General features: G+C 37.4%; 1 protein-coding gene across 5 annotated transcripts in view; it reads right to left on the bottom strand.

Moving 5' to 3' along the window:
- rock2a (rho-associated, coiled-coil containing protein kinase 2a) overlaps positions 1 to 14,397 on the bottom strand; it is a 75,862-nt gene extending 61,465 nt beyond the window's left edge. For 2 of the 5 annotated variants that reach the window (XM_051648976.1, XM_051648977.1), the window contains exon 1: positions 13,608 to 14,394. In XM_051648976.1, coding sequence (XP_051504936.1) covers positions 13,608 to 13,706 — 99 coding nt within the window. In that variant the 5' untranslated portion in view covers positions 13,707 to 14,394. Of the gene's footprint in view, positions 1 to 13,607 lie in introns of all 5 variants that reach the window. The other 3 variants (XM_051648981.1, XM_051648979.1, XM_051648978.1) reach the window with 3 other exon arrangements.
- Positions 14,398 to 16,614: the final 2,217 nt, after the last annotated feature.

The raw sequence follows: 16,614 nt of genomic DNA, 5'->3' as shown, positions 1-16,614 counted from the left end.
CAGGTTCAAACCCAAAAGCGAATCATCGTGGCCCTGTTCAAGCTGGCAACCTGCACTAAGTAGTGGGGAAATTTTCGGTCTTAGTATAAGGACCATCCATCGATGTGTATATACTGTGTGCACAGCTATTAAAGAAAAACTGATGCTGTGTAATTTCAGGGTTCACATGAGATACATTCCTGATATTCAATAGGCTATTTTGAACAATCATCTAATCTAAAGCATTGCCATCACAACTGCATTATACCCCTATATTTGTCCCACAACTTTTAATGACCAACTGAACTTGATTGTCATCTCAAATTATTTTTAGTGTCATAATGCAATTTACATTTTCTGAAGAAGCTCAGCAAATGCGATCCAAGGTAACGAGGGTTAGATTTAAAACATTTAAAAGTTTTAAAAATTAAATTAAATTAAAATGTTTTCTGAAAGTGAACTCAGCATTGGACAAATAGTTCTGATAGTTTATAGTCTTTAAGTGTAGAAAATGTCATTCAGCCGACTTTATTAGGCTGCAGAACAGGGTAAGGCTAATTTAAGTTTGAAAAGGCATATATAGGTCTAAAAATATTATTTTTTCTTTTGGTAATTTAAAAAAAAAAAAGATTTTAATGCGTTTTTCTTTTGGCAATTTATAAAATTTTATATAGGGAATTTTTTCAGCATTTTTTCAAAAGTATAAACAATAATTTAATAAAATTGGGCTACATGTTAGTGTTACAAAAAAGCACACTGAAGCTTTTCTTCTAGTATTGTGCATATATTTTTACATTTAAAACATCTTTGTGCACAGAAATTATGTTTTTTTGTATTGTGGGCTGATTCCGTGACTGCCGTCTATTATTTTGATTGGTGTGAAAAAGCAACTTTAATGAATAAACGGATGGCTACAGCGATTAAATTAATCACAAACAGTGGCCATTAATTTGTTCTCTGTGCACTTGTCAAATGTGCATGTCTTGAAACGAGATATTTGTGTTGGCACTCCTGGAAGTGTCATGTTTGCATTGATCGGATCTTTAAGCCGTTCCGATCAATCCATAATAACGTACAATAAATTGGTTTTTATGGATGTATACCTTGTCATCATGATTAACTACATTTTGCCAATTTTCTCGACAAAAAGTGTTTCCAAACCAGTTTTTTGTAACATTCGATGTATCGACATAGAGTTATGCGCTAGAGTTAAACGGAAAAATATTATGTCGACACTTGTGAAATTTTAGCGATAAATTGCATTTCCATCAGCTTTATTTTGATGCGCTAAAACCTTTTTCGCAAAAAATCCTTGGATGGAAACGTAGTTACTGTGATTGTAACTCAGCTTCGTTCATCATGCAGGTATACACCGGCTTAAGGCCATAACTGGCCTCAGTGTGCGCATGTTGTTGAACGGTCTCCTTTCTTTTCACCCATAAAAAAGCGTTATTACGTGACAGTTATGGGCGCTTCATTTCAAATCATGGAGAGGCTATGTATGGGAGAATCAAACATCTGCCGCTCCTTTTGCCATGATGATTCAGATAGATCGCTAATTATTGCTTTGTTCTGTGACGTGTTTCAAGTGTACTGCATCTATAGCCAACATTTGGCAAGTGATCATTTTGACAAACTTTGCTAGTTTAATTGTAATGATAAATTATTTAATATTGCTGCGCTGCTCAGCGTGAACCGCTAGAGGGTACGTCTCTATCTGCAGGGATTTATGAATATACACACAAATTGTTTGATATACAATGAGTACTTTCTAGTTAAATGTGATAATTTATAGATATTGATTTCTAGATAACTTTCTAGATAGACTTGATTTAAAAACAATGAATACCTACACAGGCAAAGGATTATTTTGCAGTTTTCTTATTCTATTATTTCTGAACATCTGGGTTTATTAGATTGTAATTTATTTTACATTTAGACTCTGTTGAAAACTTCCCCCTGTGATGCATTTGTACATTTTTCTTGCACACCTTTGTTTCCTATAATGAAAAGAACTTGGATTTCTCCAACCAGGTAGCCTTGCATTCTAATAAAGAACATACCATTTGAATCATGTTGGAATACATTTAAAAGTTGAAAAAAAAAAAAAAAATTGAATCATGAATCGTCCATAAGTTTGATAAAAATCGAGACTGTATTTTTTTGCCATATCACCCATCCCTACATGAAAGGTGGCAAAACAAGGCCGCTCCAATGTTGGGTGCTTGCAACATTGACAGCTTTGTTGATTTTAAACACGTGCAATAGTTTTATCGCATCGCTCGCTTACAGAGACGCGGTACAATGCCATTCTCAATCGAATGAACAGGTTTACAGATCGGTAACATCTTAAATTCAGCAAATATCCACTTCCTCACTGTGCACTAGGGCAGCAACTAATGATTATTTTGATAATCAATTAATCTAACAATTATTAGAATGATTATTCAACTATTCGGCGATTATTGAAATGATTAATCATTAGCTCTTAAAAGGTTGCATTAAACATGCTTACTAAAAATAAAGAGGACAAAATCATCTTTTAAAAATACCTCTAAATGACATTCACTGAATTAAAGGGAAAAAAATACTTTTAAGTTTAATTCAGTAAAAATGCACTGCAAAAAATCCTACTGTTATCAAGTGAAATTAATTTTAAATGTATTATTTATTGAATATAATTTACTTAATTAAAAAAAAAATATTACATTAATTTTAAAAAAAAGTGTTTTTGTCATGTTTTCCATTTAAAATTGCCTAGATTTCTTAAAACTATTTACTTGAGAAGCAACATAAGATATTTAGACTTGCTTTAAGAGAATGTCTCTTAAATATAAGTGTATTTTGTATATAAGTGTATTTTTTCACTTGGTTCTACTTCTGCGAGTGCAGTAAAGAAAACATATAATTCAAGATCTATTCTCTAAAAGCAAGTCTAAATATCATATATGCTGCTTCTCAGGGGAATGCATCTTTTTTAAAGGATTTTTAAATATTTTAAAATATTTGTATTTTTAATAGTATATTCAACATTTTCAGATAATTTTTTCTTCTGCAGTACAGCTGCTAAAGTAAATGTACGATCTTTTAAAGGAGTTTTAGATATTTATATTGGAAAACAAGCCAAAACAAAAACATATAAAAAAATGTATTTTGTTGCAGTGTATAATGAGGCAAAGACTACCCTCTCCCACCTTTGTTCACTTGAATCTATTTTTAACTCTCAAAAAAAAAAAAAAAAAAAAAAAAAAAAAACTCATTAATAAAGCTGTGTATTGCCAATTTTCTTCACGATAAGAAATGCACAATGACACATATATTATGATTCAATAAGTCATAAGCATCACGTTATAATCTAGCTGCATTAAGCGTACATGCTCGAGGGATGAGTGTCCCAGCGACAGAGTGTGCCCCAGCCGGGTGCAGTTTCAGTCTCTCCCCCTTAGATCAGGACAACTCATAGAAGTGGCGCTGACTGCACAGAGAAATGACCGTTTCGGAAGTTTAGAGTGCATCTGGACTGTGAGCTGTGTAATTCTTCCGCTCCTCTCGTGTGTCATCATTAGATTTAAATGTGATCTCATGTTACGTTAAATGAGATCAAACGACTATTCGACAATGAAAATTTGTTAATTTTTTTATTGTCGACGTTGTCGATAACGTTGACTAATTTCAGCCCTACTGCGCACACTAAACTCAACAAGCGTTCAATGAGCTGCCGAAAGCTGCATGAGAGAGGGAGAGACAAAAAAAGAGAGAGGGACACAGAAGAGCTTTTTAGCGCAGATTTTTTATTTACAGTTTGATACAAAGACAAGACTTTTGATTTGATTTGTTCAACTGTATGGATTGGTTTACTCAGCTACATGTTAAAGTAAATAAAAATAAAGTGTGGGAATGGTTAAAATTGTGCACAATACCCGCAATATTGCGAATTTAAGTATGTTAACAAACCGTGCTGAACAAAGCTCACCTGTTGTTTTACACACAAGATAAAATTCGCACAAAACCGCTCTGAAACCACTGTATCATGAGCCTCACGTGTGCTCCGAACAGAGCTACAGACGAGCAGCATGTGAAGACTGTTCAATTAAATTGAATTGGTTAAATCGCACAAGAGTCCAACTTTGATTTCGATTTAATTTCCATTGATCGTACAGCCCTACACAATGCAATAGAAAGATGTGTTGTTTTTGCGTTATTTCGCAGACATGCTCTTTTTATCTCATCACATTTAAATCAGACAGCAAGCTCAAAACTTGGGTATCATTCTTATGCTGTGGTGCTGGAGATTCAGTAGCGGCGAAGCACCACTGCTGAAAAGCAGTGCAAGAGGCTAGGGTTGATACATTCTGGCATGGTGTAAAGAAACCACAGTGGCCACCCTTTTCATTTCAGTCACCATTTCTATTTTAGGAAGGAATCTTCCAGGGAGAACCTTTTGACAACCTAATATTTTCACAGAAACTAGAAAAAATAATATTTCATTAAATATTTTTTAATAGTACAACTATACTACATAATAGAGAGCTCAAATATCAGGTGTCAGAGAACTAAGTTCACTCTTGAGACTAGTGTTGTTTCAGGTCTAAAAAGACAAACTTAAAAAGATGATGAATTCCTCTTCACGCACATTACAACCTGCATCCAGCCCAAACTTCATAAGGATGTCTCCACCAAGAAGCTCTATAATACCTGGAGAAATGTATCCATTATAATTCATATTCATCTCAATGGCAGTTGCTTGGTTGGTGCATGTCTCCCCAAGAAGTACATAACCTGGATCATGCATTCTTTGCTTATGGGCACTCAGACTGCAGCCGAAAGCTAAAAATTGCTGCCTTCATAGGTTGTATACAGAGGTAGGTAGGCATAAAGTCACGTCCAATGCCAGTATTTGCATCACATATTGCTACTTAGATACTTTCACCTAAGCAGTAAATGCTATGTGACTGATTACTCAAAGCTGTATGAAAATGACAATGCTGCTTGGCTAAGCAGGGCTCAACACTAAGGATTTTTTTTACCTGCCCAGCCAAAATTTGCACTGGACCCAACACAAAAATGAAGAAAAAAAAAAAAAAAAAACTGTTTATACCATTATGGCTTTAAACAATGTATACAAAGCTAAATATTTTAGTTTTTTATAAATATATATTATGTTTTTAAGACAATTTCCCCCAAAATTGTACACATTTATAATTTTCAAGATAGCTGTAAATTACAGCTTTATGCATTATGAAACCCCATATAAAAGCTTTACAGATATGAATTTATAAATATATGATTAACCTCAGCCGTCCAGCCATTTACACATGTGTTTTTCAGCGAAGAGTTCAATGGAGCAGATGATGGGTTTTCGGTCACCCTTTTAGTCATGCTGTAAAATTTTAGGCCATGTGTAGTGTTTTCACAAGCAGGATCAAAGTTGTTTGACTGTTGGCTGAATGTGATTAACATATGAATTCCTGAGAGAGGAGACCTTGCCAGTAAATCGGTTGCGACTTGTAATATACAGTAGGTAAATATTAGGCCTAAAATATGAATTAAGAATGTAGATATAAACATGAAATTAGACAAGCTAAACATGAGCAACACTGACTAATACACAAAGCACAGAAAGAAAATACCTGTACAGTCCAAAAAATTTGAAATGTAACAGGTGTGTTGAGGATGACATTTTTTAATCATCTTTACCCAGAAGCTAAACAGCTCTGATAAAAATTATATCTATAATGATTTAGCAATGAACGAGTTTTTGGTACCCAACCGTCCAAAGGCACGGGAAGAGGGGGGTGTTTCAAGACTGGTAAACAGTATCCACTAAATTTTATATATTTCATTGTATTTATGCAGTATATATATTATATATATATATATATATATAAAATGCAATTTTCACTTTCATGATTTATGTTAATAAAAATGGCGCTCCATTTCGGAGAGATTTGTCATGCTTGTGAGCAGGGCTCTGCCGAACTGAAGACAGCCCTTGTGATGCTGATGGATACTAGCGAATTCTTTATTATCCTTTTTTTCCTTTTATTTGCACACATGCAAAAAAGTGATCATTAACAATGAAACAGTAATTTGACAATTAATTACTATTAAACTGTGTTATTGTAACATAACTGTTGTTTAATAATAAATATTGTAGTGTAATATTACAGTTTATGAATAAAAACAAATTAATCCTCAATATTACGTTTTTTTTTTCTTTATGGAAAGAAACTGGTACGTTTATTTACCAAAGTGGCATTCAACTGATCACAATGTATAGACAAAAATTACTATTACAATTTGAAAAAAAATGTTCAGAACTTCATAAGCTACTTCTTAAACTAATCAAAAAAATCCTCCACATGCAGCAATGACAGCTTTGCAGATCCTTGGCATTCTAGCTGTCAGTTTGTCCAGATACTCAGGTGACATTTCACCTCACGCTTCCTGTAGCACTTGCCATAGATGTGGCTGTCTTGTCGGGCACTTCTCATGCACCTTACGGTTTAGCTGATCCCACAAAAGCTCAATGGTGTTAAGATCCATAGCACTCTTTTCCAATTATCTGTTGTCCAATGTCTGTGTTTCTTTGCTCACTCTAACCTTTTCTTTTTGTTTTTCTGTCTCAACAGTTGACTCAACAGTCTACCCACTCAACACCAGTTTCATGTACAACAGTAAAGAGAAGACCCCTGAGTCTTCTCTTTACTGTTGTACATGAAACTGGTGTTGAGTGGGTAGAATTCAATGAAGCTGTCAGCTGAGGACATGTGAGGCATCTATTTCTCAAACTAGAGACTCTGATGTACTTATTGTCTTGTTTAGTTGTACATCTGGCCTTCCACATCTCTTTCTGTCCTTGTTAGAGCCAGTTGTCCTTTGTCTTTGAAGACTGTAGTGTACATCTTTACATGAAATCTTCAGTTTTTTGGCAATTTCAAGCACTGTATAGCCTTCATTCCTCAAACAATGATTGACTGATGAGTTTCTAGATAAAGCTGTTTCTTTTTTGCCATTTTTGACCTAATATTGACCTTAAGACATGCCAGTCTATTGCATACTGTGGCAACGCAAAAACAAACACGTAGACAAAGTTAAGCTTCATTTAACGAACCAAACAGCTTTCAACTGTGTTTGATATAAAGTGAATTTCTAGTACCAAATTTGCAATTTAGCATGATTACTCAAGGATAAGGTGTTGGAGTGATGGCTGCTGGAAATGGGGCCTGTCTAGATTTGATCAAAAATGGCTTTTTTCAAATAGTGATGGAGCTGTTTTTTACATCAGTAATGTCCTGACTATACTTTGTGATCAGTTGAATGCCACTTTGCCAATTTCCTTCCGAAACAGCAAAATCTGTACATTATTCCAAACTTTTGGCTGCCAGTGTGTGTGTGTGTGTGTATATATATATATATTAGATATATACATAAAATAAAAAATAAAAATAAATTTTAGTCAGCTTATTGTGCTACTCCAATCCCAATCAATAATAACCTGGGGGGTGGGGGGGCAGAGATTTGGTACATAACACAGGACTTTTAATTATAAACAACGATCTGACATAATTTCCTGTAATTTTCAACCTAATGGAAATTGATGCTGCTAAGACACTTGGTACTAGGAGAGCGCTCTCAGTGCTCTTGCTTGTCTGCATGCTCTTCTGCGCTCACACGACTGTGCAACTATGCAAATGCACGCGCCCAATATAATCATGCTCACTTGTCTCTGCATGCTCGGTTAAAAGACTATGTTTGCTCTGAAATGTTTATTTCATTAGCTATTTACTTTCAAACAGCTGTCAATGGAGAAATATGCTTTTTGCCTGCAGAATGGTTAAGTTCTACCATCCATCTGAAGGCGCTAACTGGACCATACTAACCAGCGAAAGTTACCTTGAACATGATCTCCACAGAGAAAACACACATGCACACACACTGCAGAAGTGGACCAGATCTTGTGAAAGAGCTTCTATGATTCTCTCGGTCTGAGGAGGAGAGCCAAAACAGCAGCGTCTGCTAAAAGTGTTGAGACATAAATAATATGATATGCAGCTCCACCAATACAAATCACAGGAAGTTTATCAGAAGGCCTGTACAGTACAGCATCCATTTCAATTCATTATCCAACACACAGTGAAAAACACTGGACAGGAACAGCATGGATGCTAGACCTATGAAATCACATCTCCTATCTTGCTACAGAACAGATCCTCTCCAACTGAGATTAAACCTGCTGTGGACTGACAAGATCAAAAAATGAAACCAAGTAATAACAGTATCAGGGTCCACATCTGCTTATCCCAGATGTTCCTGGATAATCTTTAAAAATACAACAGGAGTGTAAATTTGTGTCACAGTGTGGACCCATCATCTACGGCTCTATTAATAGTCATGTGTAAAATTTCTGAATGACGAATAAACTAATCGGTCTTCAGAAAAAGGCTCTATATAGTTAGGCTACACTAGGGTTCACCTACGGAACGGAACAGAATGCAAGGGTCTCAAGATTAATTTTTTCCAACGTTATCAAATGGCTATTTTTAACTTGACATGCCATCTTAAAAATGCAATGCTCATTGCAGGACAAAAAAACAGCATGAAACATGATGCATCAGCCAAGGAGGTTTGTCTGAATGTGTATGGCTGTAGCAAAGGTGCTTTAAAGGGGATGAATTCAAAGACTCAACTTTCCCGAGATTGTTTTACTGCACAAACTGTCTAACAGCTAATGCATAGCATGCTAAATAAAACACCATCACTAAAAATATCACAAGAAAAACTAGTCAATCTCAGGTCCATCCCTATCTATTATTGCTTTAATGCAAAAGATGTGCCAATTGTAATGTTACTGTAGGGTACAAAGGAGCTGAGCTCAGTTAAACAACAGCAGATAGATACAATTACAACTGCTCTGACAAAATCTAAAGTCATTATGTTTCAGAGTAGAGGTGCCTGGTTTGCTTTTTAACGTGGTTTATTTGCTAGTTTTACATTACAAAACTTGCATCTTTTGTGTATGTGTGTGCATGTGTGTGTGTGTGTATGTGTGTGAGGAACAAGGATGGAATTTGAACACTGCGGTCAGCATCTCTTACCTTCCGCAACCACACAAACTTCACAAGCTATATGAGCAGATGCTATTCACACACACCTCAAGGGAAGAAGGGAACAGAGATAAGACCCATCAACATTCCAGCCTGCAGCGTGACTGCCGGTTATCTTAGCCAGACCCGTTCAGGGTTGCAAACCAAGCGGCTAAAAAAAACACCCAACAGCTGCTAAGAAACATTCCACATTGACCCATTCCAGAGATGATTTCTAGGAATAAAGAACAGACGTGTGGTGTTGTGGTTGGGTTTGTGTAAGCTGTTGGACCTAGGTTTGTGTACGACAGAATTTTCCAAATAATCATTACCTGTCTGACAGTCTCTAAATAAATGGCAGACAAGTTATTCATTAACCCTGATGCCTCAGCCTGACCTTTGTCCTTTTTCTTGGGCCATGCTGCAACCTGGCCATTTTAACAGAGTATACAGCCCATTATGCTGTTTTACAAAAGACAATTTGTTAAACATGCAAGTGTTTGTAACAAACACGGTTATAAACTTGAAAGGGAGTAGTATCACTTTATTTCAGAGGAAGCAGTTAGGTTTAGCTGGTGACTAAGTTTGAAAAATTTTTGCTCCTTTTCCAAAAGCTGTCCTCTTTATTTAGCAGGGTATATTACATCATCTTCAGGTGAAGGGGTGGAAAAATCTGCCTGGAATGGATTATTGCAGGGAACCCTTTTTGAAGGGAAATGTTAGACCTCTGCAAACTAAAGAAGTCTAACTAAATCTACAAACAACAAAATGGGGGTTGCAGAATTTTCCGTGCAGCGGGTCACATCTGGTTTAGAATACTGCATATCTGAATTTAGACTGACCTCAATTTTGTTTGTTGAGTTGATTCAATGTCTGATGAGAGCAGCTCTTGGGCAGCAGTTTCACAGGTCTAAAGTGCAGGTCATAATGGACCAGGCAGTGCCGCAGCAGAGTGGCATTACAGAACTGTTATTTGAGAGGGCACATACCATGGTCAAAACTGAGGTTTTCGTTACAATGAAAATATGGAAAAATGCCTTTGGAAGCTTACCTGGGAAATTCCAGAAATTAAAGTAGCTTTGTTTACTTCGTTATGTCTGTGAAATTCTCTATAATGAGGTTTTCTGTGCTGTACTTGGACTCTCTGCACATTTTCTGGTATTCTCCCTTGTGTTTTCTGTGCAATCCCTCGCGGAGAATCGTGCGCCATTATATAAATAATTTTTTCCCCCATGTCAGTCTTTTATGGTATTATACATCTCCGATAACCCTGTCCCTAAACACCCCGTTATGACAAAACCGACTTTGACTGGTCACTTTACATGTCAGTTAGATGGCTTTTCCTGTCTAAATGGGCGATATTGTCCAATTGAAGCTGCTATAGGGCCCAGAGGTCTGGCTACGCAAGACTACCACAAACACAAACACACTGGCCAAAGACTGAATGATCAAAAGGGTGAAATGCTCGGTTTAAAGGCCTGAAAACAAGCGCTTTATTCTGAATAACTGACAGTAATCAGCTTGAGCTAGAGTTAATGAGAAGTTAAATGATTTCATGAGGGGTTGAGAACCAAAGAGAGAAATACAGCAATGAGGCAGAGACAGATTGAGCATTTTAGGTAAAGAGTGCTTTTGTATTTTGGTGTTTGTATTGGTGTAAAAATATATTCTTGACTTCTTACTGTAAGTAGATTCATTTACTGCACTGAAGTAATGTTTCTATCCAAGTGCTGTATTTTCTAGAAGTGTCTCAGTATCTCAGTAAAGCTGAACACACTCGTAGAGCTATCTCCTGCCCTGAGCTAATCCGAAGAGGAACTTGAGCTATAAATGGCAGAAAAAGAGAGAAGCAAAAAGGAGGAGAGTGAGGCCTTTTCACTCCCACTTCTCTGCTCATCTCCTTCACAGGAAACACATACATTCTTCAGCTGTGGAGATACTCTCAATCTGTCACCAACACTCTCTGGAAAACACACTTCTTTGATGAAAATATACACTGTTTCTCTCAGAAAGGATGGCCCACATCTGTCTCTCCCTCTCGTCTGCTCAGAGTTTAGACCATACTCTTGCCCAGATACATAAAGTAGAATTATGGTCCATCAAGCCTCTGCTGAATATAATTTGGTTTTAAACAATATGTACTTTTTTTATCAATCATACAAATCTGACAGTTCATTTTACATATAGTTTAGACATGTGCTACCAATATACATATTTGTGACCTGTGTGATGCACTAAAAGAATTCTGGCGTAACTGCCTCAAATGTTTCTTCCCAACAACTGTGAATTTGTGAACTGTGGGGTTTTCACACTCAATCGTGTGTATCTGCTATGAAATGTGTAGAGTACACACACACATACATACATACATAATCTTACCTAGCTACCTACATGGGGATTTACCAATGACTTCTGTTCTTCCCAATTAAAGCTATTTATAATCTACAGACAAACACTAATCCAAACACCAATCGGACCCCTAAATGGAAACTTTTTGTTTTCATACTTTCGTCTATTTACGAGCAAATTTTCTGTTTGAGTGGGTCTCCAAATTGAAGATCTACCTAACCTCTGAGAACACTGTTCTGCTATTTTGTCCACAAAAGTACAGCTAGGTCAGAAACACAACTATTCCATACCACAAACACACTTGCATGCATGTCAATAAACCAGCTGGGGTGATTCTCATGGAAACCTGTCAAGAAAATATCCTTGTCCTATTTTACTCCAAAATTAAAAGAAACTAATAAGAAATCATATTTAGTTTGAAGTTTGTTTTAGGGCAATTAAGATTTTTTACATTGTGATATTATTTTCATGACAGTTCCTCACATTTTACCCCTCAATTTTCATTACCACAATGAGAATAAAGATGGTCATTATAATATTCTCATATCCATAATGTAAAAAAAAAACATTATATAGGACTAATACTAAAATTGTAAAGTATTTATACATCATAGTAGTACTCCCTTGGTAGTGCCATTTATTTTCGCTGATTTTAACGTAATAAATCACGGTACAACAGCATCTTTTTTTACTGTATTACAATAAAAAAGGACTGTCACGTAAAGAGAACCACCACTGAAAACAATGGAATGGTAAAAGAATTATGGTAAAGAGAATGTACTTCAAGCTGAAGTATGTAACTTTTTATGTTAAAATACTTTCTCCTTTCCCAGCTTAATATGCAGAGACAACTATAAATAAGCCATTCAGAGCTTAATTTTCTCAAAAACTGTACGCACTGTGTTTGAAAATTGCTCTGTTTTGAGAGATCCACTTAGACCCGCACCAACAACATTACGCAACCAATGGCAGTGTGTTGGGGGCGGGACTATCTCTTTGTCTGACCAATGGCAGACGGGCGTATTCAGAAAGCTGCTTTGAAAAAAGTTTATTTTTGCAATTCCGTTTGGTGGCGAAGAAATGACATACTTCAGCTTTATCACAGCTTTACATTGTGATATTATTTTCATGACAGTTCCTCACATTTTACCCCCCAATTTTCAATACCGCAATGCGAATAAAGATGGTCATCTTTACATCTTTAAGTGTGTACTTTTTCGATGTTAAAATAAATTCTCCTATCCCAACTTTATATGTAGGGGCAACTGTAAACATTGTGTCTCTGTGGCACTAAAAACATATCACTCTGTTTGAGTGACACAACACCATTGAAGTGAATTTGGGGCGGGACTATCTGTTTGTTTGACCAATGGCAGAAGGAGCAATTATTCAGAGAAAGCTGTTTGAAAACAATTATTTTTGCAATTCTGTTTGGTGGCACAGAAATTTCACACTTAGTGCCGCACAATCTTAAATGTAGGCTCCAATTTCTTTATACAAAAATATAATTTCATATTTTTGAATAATTGTATTGACTAGGACAAAGACCTTTTCTTGAGAGGCTTTGTGAGAATCAACCACAGCCGGCTCGCTTGGCACAGACGATTCTGACGAGGAGTGATGTTGTGCATGAGCCCACAACATAGAGGGGCACTGAACACTGCATCTATCAACAAAAATATGAATTTACTCTTTCCAAAGATTAGATCAATCCGTGAATGCCCTGCTCTGATAACGACTTCACCTGCACGAACAGGCCAGTTAACAGCAATCTCTCGTTCCAGAACCAAACACAGCAACAGCAGGAAGGGGGACTTACGAAATTGTCATGTTGCAGGCCAACAATATTACTATATTTGGTGTGAGGCAACAGATGAAGTCAGAACTTGACGCATCACTGTTATTCACATATGGCAAGTCTATGGGAGAATAGTTTAATACGGGAAGATTTTGACCAAGGGTTGTTTACAATAAACTAGGAAGTGGGACCGATGTTTAAATAGAAATATCTTCTAAATGAAGGAATCCAACAGACAGGCTGTATTTGACAGTTGCATCGCAACATTAACTACACGTTCATTGCTGCAATGCAACATCGCAGCCTTCGCGTGCTAACTCTGTATTTCCCTCGTGGCACCAGGCAACGGAGCTTTGCGGCGCATTAAACATTCATGAAAAGGACGGTGAACTTACCAGCAAACTTTCCAAGTTGATCGCAGACCGCGGGTCTTTGATCATGGCTTCCAGTTTTCTCAGCCGATTTTCCATCCTTCTCTCCGCACCCAGCGACATTTTTGCCTTCTCCTGGCGCCAGTCTGAGCAATGAAAAGTGCGATCTGCACACTATTTTCTGGTTCACATTAAAGAGATACAAGATGTTCTTTCTCGCTGTCGAGCAGTGGCCGTGGGCCTAGACAGCCTCCGACTCGCCGCCCTCCAAAAAAGTACCCCGGACTTATCCAGAATAAAGCGGAAAAAAAATCAAATGGGAACACTGGATATTTTCAAACTTCCCCCAAAACAATGTACGAAGTGATTATTTTAAGCAACTAAGCGGCATCCAACTTTACATCCCTTTATGAGAGAGATGTACCGTACCGTAATGGCGCGATAAAGTTTTAATTTTGAGAGGATTCAGCAGCAGGGCGTTTTCTGGACGCCCCTCTCCCCCCTCTCTTCTTCTCTCCACCCCTCCTGTCGCCCCTCTCCCGGGCGCTCTGGACTGGCTGTGCTTGACTTCAAATCTTCCCCAGTTCATAAACAACCCCGAAGTTTTTCGAAACCGAGCATCTACTGAATCAACCAGACCACAAACTCCAAACGAAACCAAACCAGCGCGTTTTATTTTACTTTCAATGTTATTTTCTTAGTGCCTCGCGAGCGCTTTTCAAGAGCGTGTCTCCTCTGCATCTCGTCTCAGCGACACTAGGTCGCTTCCTCGGTATTCAAGCAGGCAGCTCGAGTTCGTTGCTCTGACATCAACACGACGACAGTATTTACCCACAAGCCTCTCTTCTCCTGTGTCTCGCCCACGAACACGGCGGCACACGGGAGAATGCAAATACCCTCATACCACATGGCACTCTTCAGCGCTTAGTCACATTATTATGTTTAACGTAATTGCCAAACACAATAGGAATAGAGGTTATGCTATAATTACAATGCTTACTTTTTGTTTGATAAGGCAAACAAAGGAGTTTTGCACAAAATAAATACACTTTTTATTGTTTATTTATTAGTTTTAATAGGTGAATCTGTTATTTATATGCGGCAGAGGACGAATGTCTTTTAAATCAATTTTCAGATTTTTGTTAAATAACTTAAGTTGATATCTATAAATGGATTATTAGTTTATTCATATATTGTTATCCTCTTCAAAAAGACGTAGCGCCATTTCTGAATATTTTGGATGCACGTTAGGAGTTATACAGTGACCTCTTGTGGGTGTAGTTAGTAAATTGTTAAGTTCAAGTTTGTTGGAGAGAGGCAATTTTTTCCACTAGAGGGTGCTTTTTTCTTATTACTTTTTTTTTGAGGAATAGTTCACCCAAAAATGGAAATTCTCTCATCATTTACTCACCCTCACGCCATCCTAGATGTGTATGACTTTCTATCTTCTGCTGAACACAAACCAAGATTTTTAGAAGAATATCTCAGCACTGTAGGTCCATACAGTGCAAATGAATGGTGACCAGAACTTTGAAGGTCCAAAAAGCACATAAAGGCAGCATAAAAGTAACCACACACCCAGTGGTAAAATCCTTGGGTGCTTCTCATTTCTAAAATTGCGCATCCTCGTTTCCTTTCCTTGCTTCCTAGGTCCACCCTCTTAGGAAATGAGTCAAGGATTCAAGGAAAAGAAACGAGGATGGAGGAATCAAAGCAAGACAGATTTGTAAAATGAAATGTCCTGCTCATGCGTCACTTCAGAGCGCATTTATGCGCAGCTGCAGTACCTCGACGAGCTTGCTGTTATGTTACTGAAATTGTATTTATTCATATATTCATTATAAATCCAAATAATTCAAGATGCACTGTTGAAGTATGTGTCAGTTATGGTTTATATAAACTGCAAACATGATACATGACGACTGACAGGGGCCCAGCGAAACGATAAGCCCCTTAATGCAGCCCTGGTCCTCGGTAAGTTTCCTCCATCATCTGTCCTTGCCTCTTCGAGGTGCATTTAGAGAATCGATACATCCTTCATGATGGCGGACTTTGTTCGGTTTCCAGATCACCAGCTCGAGGATGGAGGGGCAAAGAAACAAGGATACACAATTTAGGAAATGAGAAGCACCCACTATCTTCAGAATTCTCCCTGTCCAGTTGGTGGCATGTGAATTGCCAAAAACAAAAGAAGAATGTGAAAGTGGAGATTCATAGTAAAAAAGGACTTAAATATTTATCTGTTTCTCACCCACACCTATCATATCACTTCTGAAGATATGGATTTATCCACTGTAGTTGTATGGATTTCTTTTATGCTGCCTTTATGTGCTTTTTAGGTCTTCAAACTTCTGGTCTCTATTAACTTGCATTGTATAGACCTAGAGAGCTGAGATATTGTTCTAAAAATCTTTGTTTGTGTTCAGCAGAAGAAAGAAAGTCATACACATCTGGGATGGCGTGAAGTTGCGTAAATGATGAGAGAATCTTCATTTTTGGGTGAACTATCCCTTTAAAGACCTAACCCTAACCCTGTACTTAATGCTCTGTTCAAGGATTGTCTCAAATGTTTTTGGTCTCTCAAAGCAAGATTCATAAAGCTCAACTTTTTCTACATTTTTAATCTTTCTCAAATTTAATTCTAATAATTAGTACACATCAAATTACCAGAAAAATAAATAGAATGTCAGAACTATTAGTGCACATGCTCTACATGTAACGGTAGCCAGCTGTTAGGTAGCTGTGCAGTGTGTAAACCTCACTCCCCTGGCCTCTGGCGACTGATATCAGAGGCTGTAGCATTTAGCTTCCTCGTGAGTGCGCCTGCCTCCCATTTTGGAGACCCCTGTTCGAATCTTGCTCAGAGCATGATGAGCAGGACCAGTTACAGTGGTGCTGTGACCTGGATGGGAGTGAGGTTTAAGGGGGTTAGTGTAACGTTAGCCAGCTGGTATGTGCTGTGCACTGTAAACCTCACTCTTTTAGCCTCAAGAGAAGCACTAGTGGCTGTATCCTTTAGCCTCCTAGTTAG

The sequence above is a fragment of the Myxocyprinus asiaticus genome, chromosome 21 (assembly GCF_019703515.2).
Source record: "Myxocyprinus asiaticus isolate MX2 ecotype Aquarium Trade chromosome 21, UBuf_Myxa_2, whole genome shotgun sequence".
Lineage (NCBI taxonomy): Eukaryota > Metazoa > Chordata > Actinopteri > Cypriniformes > Catostomidae > Myxocyprinus > Myxocyprinus asiaticus.
This window is presented reverse-complemented; position numbering and strand designations above follow the sequence as displayed.